The sequence below is a fragment of the Anopheles maculipalpis genome, chromosome 3RL, assembly GCF_943734695.1.
Source record: "Anopheles maculipalpis chromosome 3RL, idAnoMacuDA_375_x, whole genome shotgun sequence".
Taxonomy (NCBI): Eukaryota; Metazoa; Arthropoda; class Insecta; order Diptera; family Culicidae; genus Anopheles; species Anopheles maculipalpis.
This window is the reverse complement of record NC_064872.1, coordinates 83,029,920-83,048,147: the sequence shown is the minus strand read 5'-3', so window position 1 is coordinate 83,048,147 and position 18,228 is coordinate 83,029,920. Positions and strand designations below refer to the sequence as shown.

The 18,228-nt window shown below is 42.9% G+C and overlaps 1 protein-coding gene across 8 annotated transcripts in view; it reads left to right on the top strand.

Annotated features, from left to right (window-relative positions):
* Positions 1 to 18,228, top strand: part of LOC126561290 (transient receptor potential cation channel trpm) — a 60,735-nt gene that overhangs the window by 38,956 nt on the left and 3,551 nt on the right. For 5 of the 8 annotated variants that reach the window (XM_050217327.1, XM_050217323.1, XM_050217326.1 and 2 more), the window contains 13 exons: positions 2,697 to 2,859; positions 4,979 to 5,119; positions 5,212 to 5,284; positions 6,403 to 6,562; positions 6,669 to 6,805; positions 8,795 to 8,833; positions 11,956 to 12,112; positions 12,229 to 12,376; positions 12,455 to 13,489; positions 13,569 to 13,721; positions 17,514 to 17,645; positions 17,743 to 17,900; positions 18,031 to 18,221. In XM_050217327.1, coding sequence (XP_050073284.1) covers positions 2,697 to 2,859; positions 4,979 to 5,119; positions 5,212 to 5,284; positions 6,403 to 6,562; positions 6,669 to 6,805; positions 8,795 to 8,833; positions 11,956 to 12,112; positions 12,229 to 12,376; positions 12,455 to 13,489; positions 13,569 to 13,721; positions 17,514 to 17,645; positions 17,743 to 17,900; positions 18,031 to 18,221 — 2,687 coding nt within the window. Of the gene's footprint in view, positions 1 to 2,696; positions 2,860 to 4,978; positions 5,120 to 5,211; positions 5,285 to 6,402; positions 6,563 to 6,668; positions 6,806 to 8,794; positions 8,834 to 11,955; positions 12,113 to 12,228; positions 12,377 to 12,454; positions 13,490 to 13,568; positions 13,722 to 14,275; positions 14,342 to 15,053; positions 15,111 to 16,773; positions 16,804 to 17,513; positions 17,646 to 17,742; positions 17,901 to 18,030; positions 18,222 to 18,228 lie in introns of all 8 variants that reach the window. The other 3 variants (XM_050217325.1, XM_050217322.1, XM_050217319.1) reach the window with 2 other exon arrangements.

Below are 18,228 nucleotides of genomic sequence, written 5' to 3'. Positions count from 1 at the left end.
TGTCCTTGTATCCTTTTGTAGTCCAGCAGACGGGCGCGCTTTTTCTCGCTGCTCTATCTCACTCTGACGCGCCGTGTGCTGTCGCTCACTGATTGGCGAAGATCGTTCGGGACGAAATATAAAAGCTTTTTATTCTCACCACACCCACTTCCCCCGTTCGATGCAGTAGATAAGTTGCAGCCACAGTTTTTGCGAAACGATTTTCCCTAATACTACGTCCTGGATTTGTTTTTTTGCTTTGCTTTACTTTGCTGCCTTGTTTTTTCGCTCCCACAGCGGAAGCATAAATGAATGTGCATTAGCTTCTATCGTGACTTTTCATCATCTCGTTCAATTGCCCGTAGTAAAGCAATCGCCAGCTTAGCGAGAGGATGAAATGACAGAAAAAAAAAAATGGTGAGCTCTTTCTCACAGTGTTTAACGAATGTGACTGGAAAAAAATACAAAAAAGGCGCTCGATAGCATCACCACCTTCGAGGAAGGTCAAGAAAGTAATCAATAAGGCTTCCGTGGCTTTCCAACCGGGGGAAACTCTTGGGGGAAGCTTAGCCCTAGATGTGTAGCCTATCGGAGGTGATAAGCTGAAGGATTTTAATGCCACACACCGTGGTGTCGATGCGTTCGTTATAAATGTGTCAGATAAAACTGTCTCAACTCCACTCAAACATGCTCGTTGATGAAGATTGTGGACGGCTGAGAGCTCTCGTATTGGAGTGAGAATTTGTTAAGAAAGGTATTTTAGCAACTTTGTTAAAAATGCCATCAAAACTGACACATTGGAAAAAATCAGCACTAAATTCATTTAAGCTGTAAAAAATCAAACATAATTTTTGTGCCCTCCGTTTCGTGTGAAATACCGTCCTCGTGAATGTGAGCTTTGTTTTCAACATACTACCATGTCGATAGTGTTGTGATTATGTTACGGTTTGACGAAACAATGATAACGCAGTCAGTGAAATAAACGCTTTTACTCCGAATGAAAAAGAAGAAATGATAGATTTTTCACCCCTAAACTACTACAGAACATTTCTTCACGGTCACGACGGTACTAACGGGCCTTGTATTGTGTGTGTGTGAAGTTTTTACCACGCTTTGCTTTGGATTCGATTGATCGATGGCATATTTTTCGTACGTACGGTTGGTCTTCTCCCGCGGCAAGGTGTCTCATAAAAGTGCCACATTTGATGCGGTCAGCATGATTTTCCGGCATTTCGGTTCGGTGCGTCGGTTCATGGGGGAAGGTTGGCTGATGGGACCGAAAGTATTTGAGTTGGGTTCATTGCCATAAAAATAGTATTGAACGTATCCGTGGTATTGGGCTCGGCAGTGGTAGATTAGAAGAGACTGTTGGCCTGGCCGGAACGGGTGGCATACCGGTGGTGAAATAATAGAAAAATCCCTCGAAATAGCAACCTTAATTGAAACGATACGATGTGACCGGCGCCGGCCCGTAGGCCTCTGGGAAATGGAGAAATCGCTCACCCCACACCACTCCGTTCACTTCCTTTCGGATGTGAATGTTAGCAGTATGCGGACAGTCTGGTACTTCTTTGCCCATCTACTGGTTTGTGTGTACGAGACTTGGGAAAATAAAGCAAAAGGAATAAAAATAAAATGTATGTGCGTGCTTGAGAGGTAGAAGACATCCTGCAAGGATGTAACGGGACATTCCCCTTTTTTATGATGTGTGAATCGAAATGACAGTAGGAAATAAATTTTCCTTTCTTCTGTTTTATTCATGCAAAAAAGTGTATGTTTGTGTATGGAGCTGTATGTGTGCATCCGATCCATTTGAAAGAGACCAAATGGAGGCGCCCAGTTTTGCATGCTCCGAAAATGCCGTGAATTGTTCATACCTTCTTCACAGAAGCACCAGAGATGAATGTTTGTAGAGTCGAGAATTTTGGATTTATTAATATGTTAGATATATTTTTTGACGGTTAGGGGAGAACACTAGTCCCTCAGCGATGGAGAAGCTCAGTACAATTACAGTTGATGCGCACAGGCCATTTACCTAAAGGCTGATTGAAGGCATGTTTATAAAGAGTAAATAAAAAAAAATGGCTTGTAAATATTGCAGCACAGTTATTGTAACATCCTCGAAACCAAAGGGAAACGTCTTCCTACAAGTTCCTACAAGCTTAATCTTGGACTCGTTAAGTTATGGACCTTCTTGCAGCGGAGGCCTTTACTAGGACGGATGTGCTACCTCCTATTTATGTTCCTCATATTTTACAACTAAGCATAACAATTGCAAAGTATGTGGAAAAGATAAATCATTCGCTCTTATATCAATTTCCAGCTATTTTTGAGATTCGCTAAAAGGCCCCACAATGTGTTGAAAATAAAATAAAAGCTGCATGCTTCGTGATATAAAATTGTACGACTTCAAAAGTATAAGACGAATTCAATAATTGAAATATAAGGTCCGCGTTCATAGCATACCCAACATACCATCTGCGTAGGCGCTGCTCAATACTTTACAGAACTTAATTTGTTTAATTATGTCTCAATTTCCCCAAATGTTGCTCACAAAAAAGGCACCCATTTCTGTTCAAGATCAAATTCGCCAGCTAATTACGTTTACGGAGGTTTTGCTGGAAGTGAGTCAAGTACGGTGGCCGATAATTGAATTCCTGCTCATTCCTGCTCATAACTAACCGTTCGCTTTCACCAAACCTGCCCCGCTTTTGCAGATGCTGCTGTGGTCAGGAACGGCGCACCCACCAGTTTGCGGCGGGCTACGAAACGGGCGTACCGGGCGACACTTGGCAGGCATCGAAAAATACCCGAGCTCAGCCAACCGATGCATACGGCACGATCGAGTTCCAGGGTGGTGCCCACCCGACGAAGGCACAGGTAAGTGGCGGAACTGGGCGGACGGGCGGCTACGAAAAAGGGTTACGACGGACTCAAAGCGAAGGATCCGACAAGCTTGTCTTGTGCAGTGTGCGGTGTGCGTTTAGTTTTCAATTGTATTAGCGAGTGTGTGACTGTGACTGTGTGTGAGTCCCGGGTTTTCCTTTGTTCATTCCGTTCCGTATGATTCGTCGCTTCCGGACTCAGGTTTGTTTCCGAAAGAGTTTAACCCACGACGTTTCGTGTTACAGTAAAGGGCGAATGGCCCGAGGAGGTTAGGAAAGCATTCCTCACCCAGGGATCAAACGGGGACGGGACGACTGGATCCCACTTGTCCCTTGGCTCCCGTTTTGCGCCATTTGACCCTTTCGGTCTTTCATAACTGAGAAATAATGTGCCAGCGGGAGTGATGGAAGGATTAACCTTAAACTAGAATGTGGAATGGCAAAGGCTGTAGGGGTGTTTTGTATTGCACAGCGACGTAACTACCTCTACTGAGCTTGAGTTTTACTTCACGGGTAGTGGAGATGGATGAACAAAGCGAAACAAAACTCAACACCAGGATTGGGATTCCAGGCTTGGGCAACAATTTAAAACCTGTCGGATCTAGGCATCAGCCGGTGGAATGAAGTTACTTCGAATGTGAGCAGTCTACTCATAGCAATGAGCGTTTCGGTCCTTTTTCGGTTCGATTAGCTTTGAGTGGATGAAGTGAGTCGTTCTTGATTTAAGATTAGGCTAGAGGATCAAGTGATCAAGATAGTGCAGACACTGGGTAAAGTTTCGTGATGAATTGTATTGAAACTAAAAGTGTTGTTTCGAAATAGTTTATTGGGGATGGGAATCTCCACTTGTAGCTTTGTTCGATTCATATCTATCATGTAAAAATGCTTCTAGTGAAGCTCGTTGTTGTCAAATCATGATATGCTAAAAGAACGAAAAATCGATTAAATATTTTGGATAGAATTTTTATAATTTTCTTTGCTATTGCAATTTTTTTATGATCCGTTTTCTGAAAGCCTTCTATAATTTCCAGTACTCTTTATGCAAACAGATTGCATCAATTGATTCGTCAATATTTCCTCAGCATTTCATTTGAAGCTAATTGTGATTTTTTGTTAATTGTTTGTCAACAATTTATAGTTAATTAGTATTTCAATCTATTCATGAATCGAATCAGAGTCCTAAAATTTTCAACCAATGCTTCATTTGTAATAATTTGCTGTAATACAAATAAAATATTTGAATAGAAATAATTGAATAAATTCAAATCTTCATTCATGAACTTCATGAAAAGGCCAATGTAACAGCCAACCAACAAAAAACCCAAATGTTATAAAAGAGACAGCAGTATTAAAGTACATAATCGACCGATTCGCTTCACCCGTTTGAAATTCGCATTATTTAATTTTGGGCACGCTGTTCTTCCAGAAGAATACTCTTAAATTTTGAATTTGAATTCGTAAATTGAATTCATTGATCCCATTAAAACGCTACCACGCTGCTCATTTGTCGGTCCTGTCGTCTGGTACGGATGTAAATTCCGCATACTGGCAGCATGCTCTTGATTTGTTTGAGGTTCAATTATGGGGGTGTACCAATAAATCCGATTTCCATAATGAGCAGAAACGGTACACAAACTTTTCCCATGACACTCCAGCATTGCAAACGAGCAAACGAGAACGCTGGATGGGAAACTCAGTCGGTAGAGCGCCTTTTTTGCCCGTTGGTGAGAGATGCTGTTGATGATGAAAGTTTTATTCCGTACACTACCACACAGCGAGCGAAAGCTTCAATCACTCGTTGTCACCCAGTAGAAGTTGTGTCTTGTTTGCTGTTGCGGGTTTGGTTGAAAATTTGTTTCACCACCACCATCATGTAATTAAACGCATAGTCAAGATTCATGGCAGTAGTTTATGCTTTGCAGTTCTGGTTCGTCACATTAATCTGCTGCCAGGAGAAGGAGTGAACGGGTATCGATCAACAGAAAAAAGGATAAACGTAGCGCTGCTCTACGAAGTCGATCACGAAGTTGCTACTGATCAATATTCTGATGATGCCGGCGTTTGCGCGTAAAACTTATGCTTACGATTTTCATTTTCCAACCTTCGCTTTGCAGTACGTGCGCTTGTCGTACGACACCCGGCCGGAGCTGTTGGTGCAGCTGTTTACACGCGAATGGAATCTCGAGCTACCGAAGCTACTCATCACGGTGCAAGGCGGAAAGGCAAACTTCGAGCTGCAGCCAAAGTTGAAAAAGGTAAGTGTTCGACGAATCGGAACTAACATTCCTGCACCGTTTGCACCCGTGTTATCTGGTTCCCTGTCTTTCTTGGCCCGTTCGGTTTCCAGGTGCTACGGAAAGGCTTACTGAAGGCGGCGAAAACTACAGGTGCATGGATATTTACCGGCGGTACCAACACGGGTGAGTAGGCGCGCTTGGTTCGGAAAACATTTTCCGAATCTGACCGCTGGAAGCTAGACAAACAACGCGACAGCTTGTCATAATTGACGCTCTAGAATGCTCAGCAAAAATGCTTTTAGTCTGACAAGGTACAGGCTTGGGAGAATGCCGCAAGCATGGTTTGTCAGCATAGCATCGAACGGCTTTAGATTGTTTTTCTGTGGACTGTGGACAAAAGACTATGATTAGTTGTTTACTGTGTAATTTGATAGTCCTTACACACCTTGGAAAATATTTTAATAAAGAAGATCCAAGCTATATTGAAAAATGATTTACAGAAGTTTTCATGCAGCTCTACGACATTAATTTTTTGCCCCAAAAAATACGCACCATTACGGAGGGAAATCTGGGAAAGTCATTTTAAAATACACTTTGCTCACTAAAAACTGCTTTTGACAGTTTTCCTACACACATCCTAATACGACGAACATGAATTGAGGTTTTATGATTCAGGTTCTTGCCTTCCTTGTTAAATTGTGCTCTGCAAAGTTGCTAATCTCATCACACTGTGCCAAACGAGCGAATTACGTTTCTAGATTGGTGATGTAAAATAGCTCGACATAAGTAATAATGGGAAACCACAAAGCAGCGAGAATCTGTTAATATCATTAGGTCGGAAGGTCTTGTAGAAGATCCTCCAAAAAACTTAGTCTGGAAATCAGTCCCTGCCTTGATGCGTGATAAATGGCGGTACGGAGTGTTCGCTAGCAAACTGCAAAACTCTGCAAGACGAATAGAAGACATCGTCTCATTAACTTGAATGATGGTGTTTTTTGGTTTCAACCACAGTTCTTACGTACGATGAAACGTTGTAAATGTGTTCGAAGTTGAGAATTAAGCCGAATGAACGAAATTTGTTCATCTACTGAATGGTTTGTCAAATGATATAAACACGCTTTTCCCACGGTTTAGCTGTGAAGCTGTTGTTGAGCTTATAACTTCCCGTAATGCTAAAACAATTCCATCGCTTAAGGCTCCTGTGTGAATCAACACGCTGTTTCGGTCGGATATTTGTATGCCAAGTAAAATGCTAGCAAAATTCTAACCAGATTTTGCCATTGCTTCCACAAATCCCTCAGGTGTAACGAAACAGGTCGGCGATGCGCTACTGCTCGAAGGTCAGCAACGGTCCGGGCGGGTGGTAAGCATCGGTATAGCTCCCTGGGGCATCGTCGAGCGTAACCACGAACTACTCGGACACAACCGGGACGTACCCTGCCACAGTATCAGCTCGCCCAGGTAATGTATCCCTTCGACGGTAGTGTAGCCTCTGTGCGTCAGGATAACGCCAACAGCTTATGTTAATTTTCATCCCAATGCCACCCGTTTCCTTGCCCATTCCCAGATCGAAACTAGCCGTTCTGAACAACCGACATGCTTACTTCCTGCTGGTCGACAACGGCACCCAGGGCCGGTACGGCGCGGAACTAATCCTGCGGAGAAAGCTGGAGAAATACATATCGAACCAGAAGCTGCAACCCTGTAAGTGGTCTTCGTTCCATTTCAGCTAACCGTGACTCATGCTGTGTCCGTGTGTTTGTGGTGCAACCGTGCACCATTCCGGCTAGAAACTTCCGGGTGACTGAGGAAGTAGCGTAGCGTGTGAATGTAATGTGAAGCATTTACCGGGTCTAAGCCTTAACGCGCTACTAACAAGTTTACGAGGAGCGCTTGATCATGGTCATGGTCGTAAGATGATATCCTGTTCCGAGTATGCGTAACCAGACAAACTTGGCAAGGAAGCGAAGTGTACTGTTGTCGACAGTTGTGTGACGTTGGGTACCACTTTGTGACACTTTTCTCGCTACTTTGTGTATCACAGTTCCGGGCAGGCGACGATGCAACCGAGAGCTGGGGCAAAATCATGCTTTACGAGCGTATCATTATTATGGGAAATTTTTCATACCTGCGGAAAGCAGCGTCTAGAAGTCGCTGACGGGAGTATGTTGGAGGGTTTGCAGTCCTTTCAATCCTTACGGGAGGGCTTTAGCGCCAAGCGCCAGGAATGCGCTAATAAATGGTAATCATATTCATGGCGATCAATTTTCATTCAACTCCGGGTTCCACCAACACCTTCCATTGTGTGCGTGTATCCTTCGGCTGGGATCCGCCGGGGGTTTGGCATGTACAAGTTGACGCCATGGTAGCTAATGTGTGCGGACGGGGTGAAGAAGTTCGCCGGAGAGCGGCTATCGTAAACGTCGTCGCTCTTCGTGGAGCGTGGTTTCCGTTCCTGTAAGACGATAGATGCTGGAATATGTAGTCGGTGGTCCTGGCAGCGATGTCTACCACGTCGGTACGGTTAACCACCGTCCTGATGCGTTTCGTGTGGCGGTTTTGCTTGCTTTCTATTGGCCTTCTACAAAACGGTGTACCCGCAACCGCGTACAGATCGCGTTGGATCCTTTGACTTTTGAGCCTTTTGAGGCTGACTAGGGGGAACCGCTTTGCGTTTTTTTTGTTATGGTAATAGCGCCACATTCTTATGGAGTAATTTTTCCTCCGCATGGTTTAACATGCGGGTGAAACTTTTATTGTGCTATGTACCGCAAAGCTGGCCATGAAGTAAATTTGTTTCAATAGTATTATGAATCGTTTGATAACGCGATTTTACTTTGTTACCCAACTGTGAATTCAACATACAAAATCAATGAATTCATAAGTTTCATTGTTAGTCAACGGTTTTTGTATGTTGAAAACTATTGCTATTTCTGTTTAATTCTGTTAGAACGGCCTCTGCAATCTGCTACTCGAATATAAGTCATAGAAATTTCCAAAACTTTCGACACAGGAACCACAAAATTAAAGGAAAGTTCAGGAAAAAATCTCAATCAAAGTAAAGTGGTTACTACCAATCACCCTACCCAATCATATTTACAAACCACATTCGGTAAATAGATATTAAACTTCCAAAATTAAAGAAAACCGATAACTTCCTCCACATCAGTAAAATATTAAAAGTTTCTGTACTCTCGTACACCGGAGCACACGCAAATCATTTCGCTACATAAGGCTTGGTAGGTAGGAAGCAACTCTCGCTACAGAAAAATGCTTTGCAGCACAAGTTTTGAAGCTCTTGCCAAACTGCTCAAACTTTTAAAAAGAGCTATAAATTGTTCTCAATAATCGTATTGATTGGAATTTGCAACCGCTTCACAGATAAGTTGGCAAACGATCGCAGGGGTTCGGAAAGGGACGCAAAAGGAAAAAGAGATTACCTAAACGGCTTTGATACTTTCCCACATTGCGGCAGTTGGCTATACGTTTGAGCTTTATTGCCTACCAAAAACAACGGTTAATGTCGTGTAACTGATTTTTACTTATTTAGCTGTATCAAACCAGTGTTTGTTGTGCGGGCCCATAACACTTTCACTATTCATTGTATCTACTTTCTTTCTGTATCTGGCCTACCACCAACACACAACTTGCGAAAAAATCTTTCCTACCGTCAACTGACACTACCGTTTACAGACAAGATGCTGTCATCTTTAATGAATTTTCACTACAAAGGTAAATAAAGCAATTTTCGGATGCCGATTCAAATTGTAGTGAGCACCACCATCGATCTGTTGATGTTGCTGGGAGGGAGAACGGCTCTTGTGGGGCTTTCGATTAGATGGGGTAGCATGGGAAGGATGCGCTGTTTGTAAAGCGTCCACCAGCAAACAGGTGGACGCTTCTTGCTCGATTGTTGCACGTTTGCTCTACGGTTGGTTAGAATGGGTGTAGAGTTTCCTATCCTATAGACAAAACACAGCAGTATACCCACCATATTCTTCAATATGCATGCTTTCCAAACCTTGCTTGCAAACCACCCCCTTTTCCCGTTCCCTAACTGTAGTAAATCCTAAATCGTTGTGTAAGTTATAATTACCCGTTATTGTGGGGGAGAAGTGTGTTGCTGCTGTTCCGATGAAACACAACGTGTGTAATGTAGCGTGTTTGGTTCTTGCATGGGGTAAAAGTTTTTAATGAACCCCTTGCCCGACGAGGTTCGGAGATGGAAATTCATTACCCTCGGAATGGTAAAGTTTTGTCGAAGCAGTGCAGTAGAAAAGAATAGGATAAATTATCTGAGTTTTTCCACGAAGCTTGTGCTATGCGGGGCGGTAAAAATGGCAAGGAATTATTTTACAATATTACTTTCACGCTTACGTTTGTGTCGTGCTAGGTTCGGTCAAAGTTTATCATGTTGTGTTCTACGTAAATTCTGCACGATTAGAGAAATCGCTAGTAAAAGCAACGTTAGACATATTCGCTGTTAAACCGAATGTTTCCGGGGAGCAATGAAAAAGGATCAAATGTCCAGACTCAATTAGGGGAAGGCTACGACGAACAGCGTAAGCAAAGCTATAAAAATGAGGACACTAAAAGCACCTGTTGCCATGGCACAGCGCCGTTAGACGATGGATTTATTACGCATCGCTTGTGGTGCGCGGTCAGTCTGGAAAATGTCAGGAATACGTGCGGAACGTCCACTTATTGCACCTTGGATTAGAATTGAACCAGATTGGCCAGCCGTACACGGCGGAGAAGCATTAACTTTAACGACACACCATTTACTGAAGGTAGATTACGAGGATGCTGAGGAGTACTGGCGCTATCCCTAACTGGGTCAGACTTGGAACTTGAGAACTATCCACAATAAAACACAAGAGCGAGTGCCTTTCTGCATGCTGTCTCAATTTCACGCCTCAACTGTTTTTTTTATTCTCAAAAAAAGCCTATCGGGAAACGTCAAAACCTTCAAGCACAAAAGGGCTCGTCTCGCAGTTCTCATCAGCAAACGCTGCGTCAGTCTATTCAAGATTGAAGCCTTCCTTTATCCTTACAACTGAGGGAGACCCCCACTTTATGTAGGGCTTATGAAAGGTTAATTTTAAAATATATGCGAATTAAACACAACCCGTCACGCTTGCCCGTTTGCCTCTAACTCGGGTTGAATAGAATGGTTTTGAGTGCGAAAGAACAGAAAGTCTGGCCCAGATTGGAGTTTGTTTTGTTGCTGTGTTTTTTTTTTCTTCTTTCGTTGCTTATCTTGCCCATTCTCTTCCGCTGAACGTTTTGCTACTTTATTATTCTTCTGGAAAGGTTACCCGATAATCCGCTCATTAAGTCAGCCGGATAAGTGTATATCCTTTCGAGCTGGAGAGCTGTTGGGACGGTATTGTAGCTTACGGTGGACCACCAACGTTGGTCGCTTCTGGATCCGATGGTAAGAAAGTTAAAACGCAGAGGACGCACAGATTGAGGTTATGGGGGTTTTGTTGATAGAAAATTGAAATATTGCGCATTATATTGTTTGCACCCGGGTTATGGGTGAAGGTGGTTCGCATGCTTGCGGAAGTCTGGGCTGATTCATATTTAAGCCGAGGATTCGAACGCTACCTGGGTTCTATTGCAACGCAGACAAACAAGACCGAACGCTTCCCACTAATTGCAAGGGACAGATTGTTATCCGGTAATGAGAGGTTAATTGGATCTACCAGCATGGCAACGTGACACTAAAGAGGCACCGTACGTCAAGCTGCAGGAGATTGATTAGACCAGCTTTCACGCGACGAAAAACCCCGTATCGGTAATGATGAATTGGTGCGCTGGAAATCTGCACCAGAGCCATCCAGCACTAATGTGTATGTGGCTCAAACCTCGTGCGTAACTCTCTAACGATGATGAATGCAGTGTACGAATTGTTGCCTGGAGTGGATACAATTTTTCCCTTTCCTCGATGGAACAGTGGATCGTACGAACGAGCCCCATTGTGGGTACAGATTTGTGCCCTTCCAATCTAGCTTTGCCGGCCGAGAACTCCATCTTCCTGTCCGTCTCAATAGGTTTCATGTGGGTGATTAATTAAGTTACTTGTTGGCAACAGATACCGGCAGAGACTTGAGAGCTTTCGATGGGCTTTGGCTGGACACTGTTGCTGCCAGCTGTTTGGCACGGAGTACTAATTGAATTCATTAAGAAAATTTTTTTTTTTCATGCGATGCATCATAACAGGGATGATTTCATCTTACCTATACCGAGTGTAACACTATGTGGGCGATTGAGTCGATGTTTGTTTAACGATAAGTGTGTAAAGTCCCGTCTAGCAGGAAATTGGTGATTCGTGGGCGAAAGTAAAACAGAACAGCCCTGTTTCCCGATCTGTAGCTTTGATTAGTGTTTCTAGCAGGACGCTTCCAACATTCTGTCTGTCTCTACTTTCTGTAGCTTTTTAATGTGCTATTTTCAAACCAACCTCTACTCGCTGTCTCTCTATCCTCTGTCCCCAGTTGAATGTTGATGTAAATCATGTTGTGTATGTTGTGCTTAGTGGCGAACAACTTTCGATCGTACTGAGCTTGGTTGTTGTGTCTTGTGTCCTTGTGATGAATAGTGTTTCGTTGTTCTAGTTGTTTTAGCTCGTCGCATCCCGGATCATTTCACTCTCATCTCCGGGGTTGTCGTACGCTATGTAACGTCATCCCTTTTCAACTTTCAACCCTACACTCTTATCTCTTCCTGTTCCCACTGGAACTGTTTCGCTCGTTTCTATCTTTTCCTCTATCTGCTGCTCATTCGCGTATCTTTACACCCGACACGAAAAATCTCTTCTTGATCTTCTTCTTCTTATTCTTCTTTCCTAGTTACCCACTCGAGCACCCCCGTAGTATGCTTGGTAATTGAAGGTGGTACAAACACAATCAGAGCTGTGCTAGAATACGTCACCGATAACCCACCGGTTCCGGTAGTAGTGTGTGATGGGTCAGGCCGGGCAGCAGACTTAATAGCGTTTGTACATAAGTAATGCACTTTTTTACATTTACAATCGTACCGAAAGCGCGTCTCGGTTGAGGATGTGCAGGAAGGATATTAACTTGCCAATTTCGTGCCCTTGCCGGGTGTCGGGGATTTTGCAGGTATGCAACGGATAATGGAGAACAGACGGTGCTGGAATCGATGCACGACTACGTGCTTGGCATCATCCAGAAAACGTTCGAGGTTAGCTCGGAACAGGCAGAGCAACTGTTTCAGGAGCTGTTGCAATGCACTAAGAATAAAAATCTCGTAAGTATTTCGCTCAAGTGCGGCTGTCTTTAATGTGCTAATGTTTCGCCACCCTGTTTGCGCTTCATCTCCCGCCAGATAACGGTGTTCCGCATACAGGACCGACCGGAGGGCAATACTCAGGAACTGGACCAAACGATTTTAACTGCACTTTTTAAATCACAGCACCTTAGTCCACCGGAGCAGCTCAGCCTGGCGCTTACCTGGAATCGGGTCGACATCGCACGGTCGGAGATATTCGTGTACGGCCAAGAATGGCCCCACGGTGCACTGGATGAAGCGATGATGCAAGCACTCGAGCATGACCGTATCGACTTTGTGAAGCTACTGCTCGAAAATGGTGTATCGATGCGCAAGTTTCTCACGATACCACGGCTGGAAGAGCTGTACAATACGAAGCACGGACCGGCCAATACACTCGGGTACATCCTGCGTGACGTTCGACCCCATATACCGAAAGGGTACGTGTACACACTGCACGACATCGGGCTGGTAATCAATAAGCTAATGGGTGGCGCTTATCGGTCGTACTACACGCGACGCAAGTTTCGACCAATCTACGCGAAGGTGATGAACAGCTACGTCAACACGCATCGTAAACCGTCCACCTTTCAGCGATCGGCTGGCATCAACTCGATGAGTCTCGTCACCGGACTGTTGCCGGTAACGTCCGATATGGCACTGTTCGAACTACCGTTTAACGAGCTGCTGATCTGGGCGGTGCTGACCAAGCGGCAGCAGATGGCACTGCTCATGTGGACGCATGGTGAGGAAGCGTTGGCAAAGTCGCTCGTTGCCTGCAAACTGTACAAAGCGATGGCACACGAGGCGGCCGACGATGATCTCGACACGGAGATTTACGAGGAGTTGCGTAGCTATGCAAAGGAATTCGAGAGCAAAGGACTGAAGCTGCTGGATTTCTGCTATCGGCAGGATGCGGAACGTGCCCAGCGGTTGTTGACGTGCGAGCTACAGTCCTGGTCGAGCCAGAGCTGTCTTTCGCTGGCGGTTGCAGCGAACCATCGCGCAATATTGGCACATCCCTGTAGTCAGATAATACTAGCGGACCTTTGGATGGGTGGGTTGCGCACAAGGAAAAACACCAATCTTAAGGTACGAGCAGCTCTTGAGTAGTTTGGTGCGAGAGATAAACCTTTAAACAACCTTTAAATTCTACTCTTCCCGTAAAAAGGTTATATGTGGACTGTTGTGTCCGTTTTTTATACGAAAGTTAGACTTCAAATCGAAGGAAGAACTTCAGCAAATGCCACAAACGGAAGAGGAGCATCTGGAAAATCAATATCTCGATTACGAGGATCGCGATAAAAAGGACCCGGATGCGGAGGTATGTGCACAGCTATAAGCTTCTTCTAAGGTTACGCTCTCTATATTGGTTATTTGTAACAAAAAAACAATCAAATCTTTAACATCTTACTCTACATGCCAGTACCGTATACTGCAATCCTTTGATTTCCATCCCATGTGGGCATTATAATAGCTCTTGCGCGAAGAAAAAAAGGATCACGTATTTTTTTACTCAACTTGTATCTATCTCTTTCTCTTTCTCTCTTTCTCTCTTTTGCTCTCTCACTCACCTGTGCGTGATCCTGTTTGATATGGTTGATTCCTACTACTAACTCATCTCATCTTAATTGCCTAAAAAAATAAAATACACATTTCGCCATCCACCGGTGATGTGCTGCGGGTGCAAATGTTCGGGACTGTACCTTGTACGACTAACACAAAAAAAAACCAACAAACAAAATATACTGATCCTGTCGGTACACGTGTACTACTGACATGTTTTCACTCAATATAAATATTCTCGATATGTGTGTGTGCGTGTGTGTGTGTTGAGGAAAATCCTATTTGTGGTGTTTGTGTTTCACTTCCCTGCAGAAAGCTCTTGCAAACTCCACGCAAAGCCCGAAATCCGCGGGCGAAAGTGCAGCGCCAACACCGCAGGTATTCACCGTAGTACTCACACCGTAACTCTTTCTCGTAGATGTTCTTTCCTCCCGCTAGTACTCCTTCTATCACTAGTATTACAACTCCTCTTTTCTGTCTTTGTATCGATCTATCTTCCCTTATTCTGATAAACCTTGCACAACGGTGAATTGAAGGAGAAGAGTTTAAAGTAATAACAAGTAAAATTGCTAAATGGTAGCTGTGTTTCGTGTATCGTAAGAAAATTGGCATATTAGGACTAACGTTCTCCATGAAATTTGTACAAAAGCAACTAATTTTGACTAAACAAAATTGTTGTTAGTGGCGTCAAACATTAAAACATGCAAATTATACCAATTGGACTAGTAATTTAAAAGACTGATTGGCATTTGTAAAATGATGGATGGAAAATCTTTTCGTTTTATGAACTAACAAGTGTGCACTCGTCCTATTGTTTCGTATCTCCGAATCCCTGTTTTTACTGACTGTCCACCTTTCATCCCAATTGATCGTTCATATCCCATCTATAGCATTGTATTTCACTATCTCCTCTCTCACTTTCTCAAAGCCTTATTTAGCTCTACCGTCAGTGTTCCAATGTAGTATGTCTTATGTTGTTTCCTTCCCACACCCACCGGGTATGATGGGATATTGTTTTGTTTGATTTCACGTCCGTGAACTTTGTACCGTATACCGAATGTCCTTTCATGCTGCTGTATTCTCATCCTAGGCGCTTCTGTCAGATACGTACTCAATGAAAGATACCAAAGTGCAGGAAAATGGAAAAGTAAGTGTTGTCTGTGCCGTGTGTGCGTGCATACCCAAGTATGCTGTACTGTTTTTCGACTGTGTAGTGTGTTTTATTTTTAATTTTCGTTTTGGTTTGTCTAACCTACCCACTAGCCAGCAAAGTACAGACAGATCCGATCCCACCCACCAATGAGTGCTAATACATAAGACGTTGCTTTATGTTTCTTATTTACAATAGATTATTACGGTCCAGTGCCGTATTGTCTGCTTTATGTTTCTAATACTTGTTTTTTTTTGTTTTTATTCGGGTGGGATTTTAACTGAATGTTAAATTCCAACGCTAATTGAAAAAGTGTTTTCTTTCTTTCTCATTTCTGTTTGATGACACTGGTCTAGTGTTACCATTTGTTCGCTCATACTAATACCAACGAGCACAAAACAAAACAAAAAAACATTCTAAAGCACACCCGATGATCAGTAGCACAATGGAGAATTCAAAATTTATAAATCAGTTAATTAAGTTACAGTAATACAGTTTCTGTTACAAAGTCATTCACTGATCATACACTTGCAATGACTAACACCAGCTGGTCAAACTAAAACAAACAATTAACACGCTCACAGTCATTAGAGGATTTTTTTTTGTTATAGAAATGTTTTTATGTTCGTTTCTTCGTTTTCTGTATTTTTGATTACATATTTACGTTTTTGTTACGTGTGAAATTTTTGGTTTTTCCACTTTATGTCACTCTGTTGAAAAACTTTGTGAAAAGCTCCCCCATATCGCAACCGTCCCAAAAGTGTCGTTGTTTTGTACTTGTTCGTGTGAAGTAACATCTTCTTTTGCTTTATCTGTCCCCTTGCTGCGATCCTTCAAATGTATCCTCTGTTTTACAGCTAGCAAAAAACTATGTTAAAATTTCTCTCTTTCTTAAACTACTCCTTCATCGTCCCTGCTGAACCGAATTCGCTAGAAGATGTGTTGTCGCTAATGTTAATGCATTCACAAAATGGTTTCCTTTCCATTCGGATAGTCTTTAAAGAACATTTTTAATGACCCAACAGCAACCCTTCACGACCGGTCGAGTGTACCGAACCCGGATATTTTGTAAAACTGTACACTGTTGTAAATAGGAGCGGTGTCCTTATCGTTTTCCGTTCCGGCTAACCATTCCGAGAGTTGTGTTTTAATGTGTCCAAAGGGATATACATATGTACAGTGTGTATAAGTAAAACGACCTAACCCATTTCGGTTGAATCGAATGTTTGAAATTAATTTTAACTACCTCGAACCGTTTTCACTTGCGCTTGTGTTTCCATAAAGTGTAGTAGCTTCGTGTTCTTTCACATTCATTTTTATTGGTCCCTTGCTTACGTTGTCCCGCTCGGGGACACGTTTTGTATGTTTTCCTATTTGTTTACCCAGTACAGAATCCATTTTCATGCCACAAAAATACTTCACTCAACCAGCAGTAGAATAGTAACGATTTCAGTACACCGACAAACACGTTTTTATTCTAAGTAGCAAATATGAAATACAATCCACACAACAACAAGCACGCAAAAAAAAAAAACAAAACAAAAATCTGTCGATACAGTCGATCTAGGCGTTTCAGTGACAAAACCCAAAAGAAGCAAAGCAAAACACATTTTTATGTTTTGAACCTAACACCCGATTTTTTGTTCCGATTCCCCTATAGGTAGGTCTGACCGGATGCTTGAGCTCAAAAGTTAGTCCGCATCACTTTACAACCCACCAGAACGCTGTTGATTGTTGTTTTTTTTGTTTCCTCTCTCTCCATTTTCTGGTCGCAAAAAGTTGTTTCGCTTGATTATGTTACTGTTTTAGGTTTTATATTGCTCACATGTAGCTTCTTTCACTTTTCAACTGCATCATCTGAATACGTCACGTGGATAAGTAGACTAGCTTGATAGTACCTAGCATAGCAGAAGCTTTCGAGACAGGGGATTTTCTACTCCACAATTGGTTGCTTGTTCCATGTTCCATGCATCACTAAAATAGTAGCTAATCTTCTATAGCAATTGTATTATAAAAGAAATTTGGACTCATTGTATAATGCTATTTTGAATTTATTTGTGTATTATAACATATTTGGTATGATTAGCCTTAGTTTTCCTGGTAAAACTGACTAATACTAACTAACAACTGTTATGATTTGTGTATAATTTTACTTTGTTTAATGTACTTCCATCGGTGGAAATTGAATTGAATAGAATTGCAAACAAAAAAAAAAAAACGATTGTATCATCGAAGCTTTTTCATTGGAAATATTTTATCATTGGCCAGTATTACTAATGTATGATCGATTAATGCACGGTGTTGATCTCATAACTGCACGATGGGATATGATTTATACAAAAAGAAAGTTACATAAAGACAATATCATAACACCAATTTTGTGATGTTCACTTCACAAAGGTATCGCTAACGGATTCGGAAACCAAGGACAACATGTTCGACAACGACGGGCGTCAGCAGCGACCCCTGAAGCTGAAGAAAAAGTTCTACGAATTCTATACAGCTCCCATTACCAAGTTTTGGGCCGATTCGGTAAGTGCCTTCCTTGGCCATCATTGTGGGGGGTGTGTGTTTGTAAGGTTTTTTTTTTATTGAGCACAATTTACATTTCGATTATCCCATTCCCCAGATGGCTTACGTGTTTTTTCTCGTCCTGTTTACGTACACGGTGCTGGTGCGAATGGAGGAAACACCGAGCTGGCAGGAGTGCTACGCCATCTCCTACATCACCACGCTGGGCTGCGAAAAGATACGCGAGATCGTATCATCGGAACCGGTGGCAATATCGTAAGGACACCCATACACACACACATGGCGACAGGCCAACGCAAGGCCCGTTTTCAACCCGTTCGACTATTAATCAAAGCGTGTTCTGGTCCTTTTCTTTACCCCGAAATGTTCCGTTCCCCATCGTTAGGCACAAGTTTTCCGTGTGGGCTTGGAACATGTGGAACCCGTGCGATGCAGCCGCAATCATATTTTTCCACATCGGGCTGGCACTGCGGTTACGGCCGTACACGATGGACATCGGACGGGTGATATATTGCGTGGATAGCATCTACTGGTATTTGCGGATATTGAACATTCTAGGTGTAAACAAATATTTGGGTAGGTA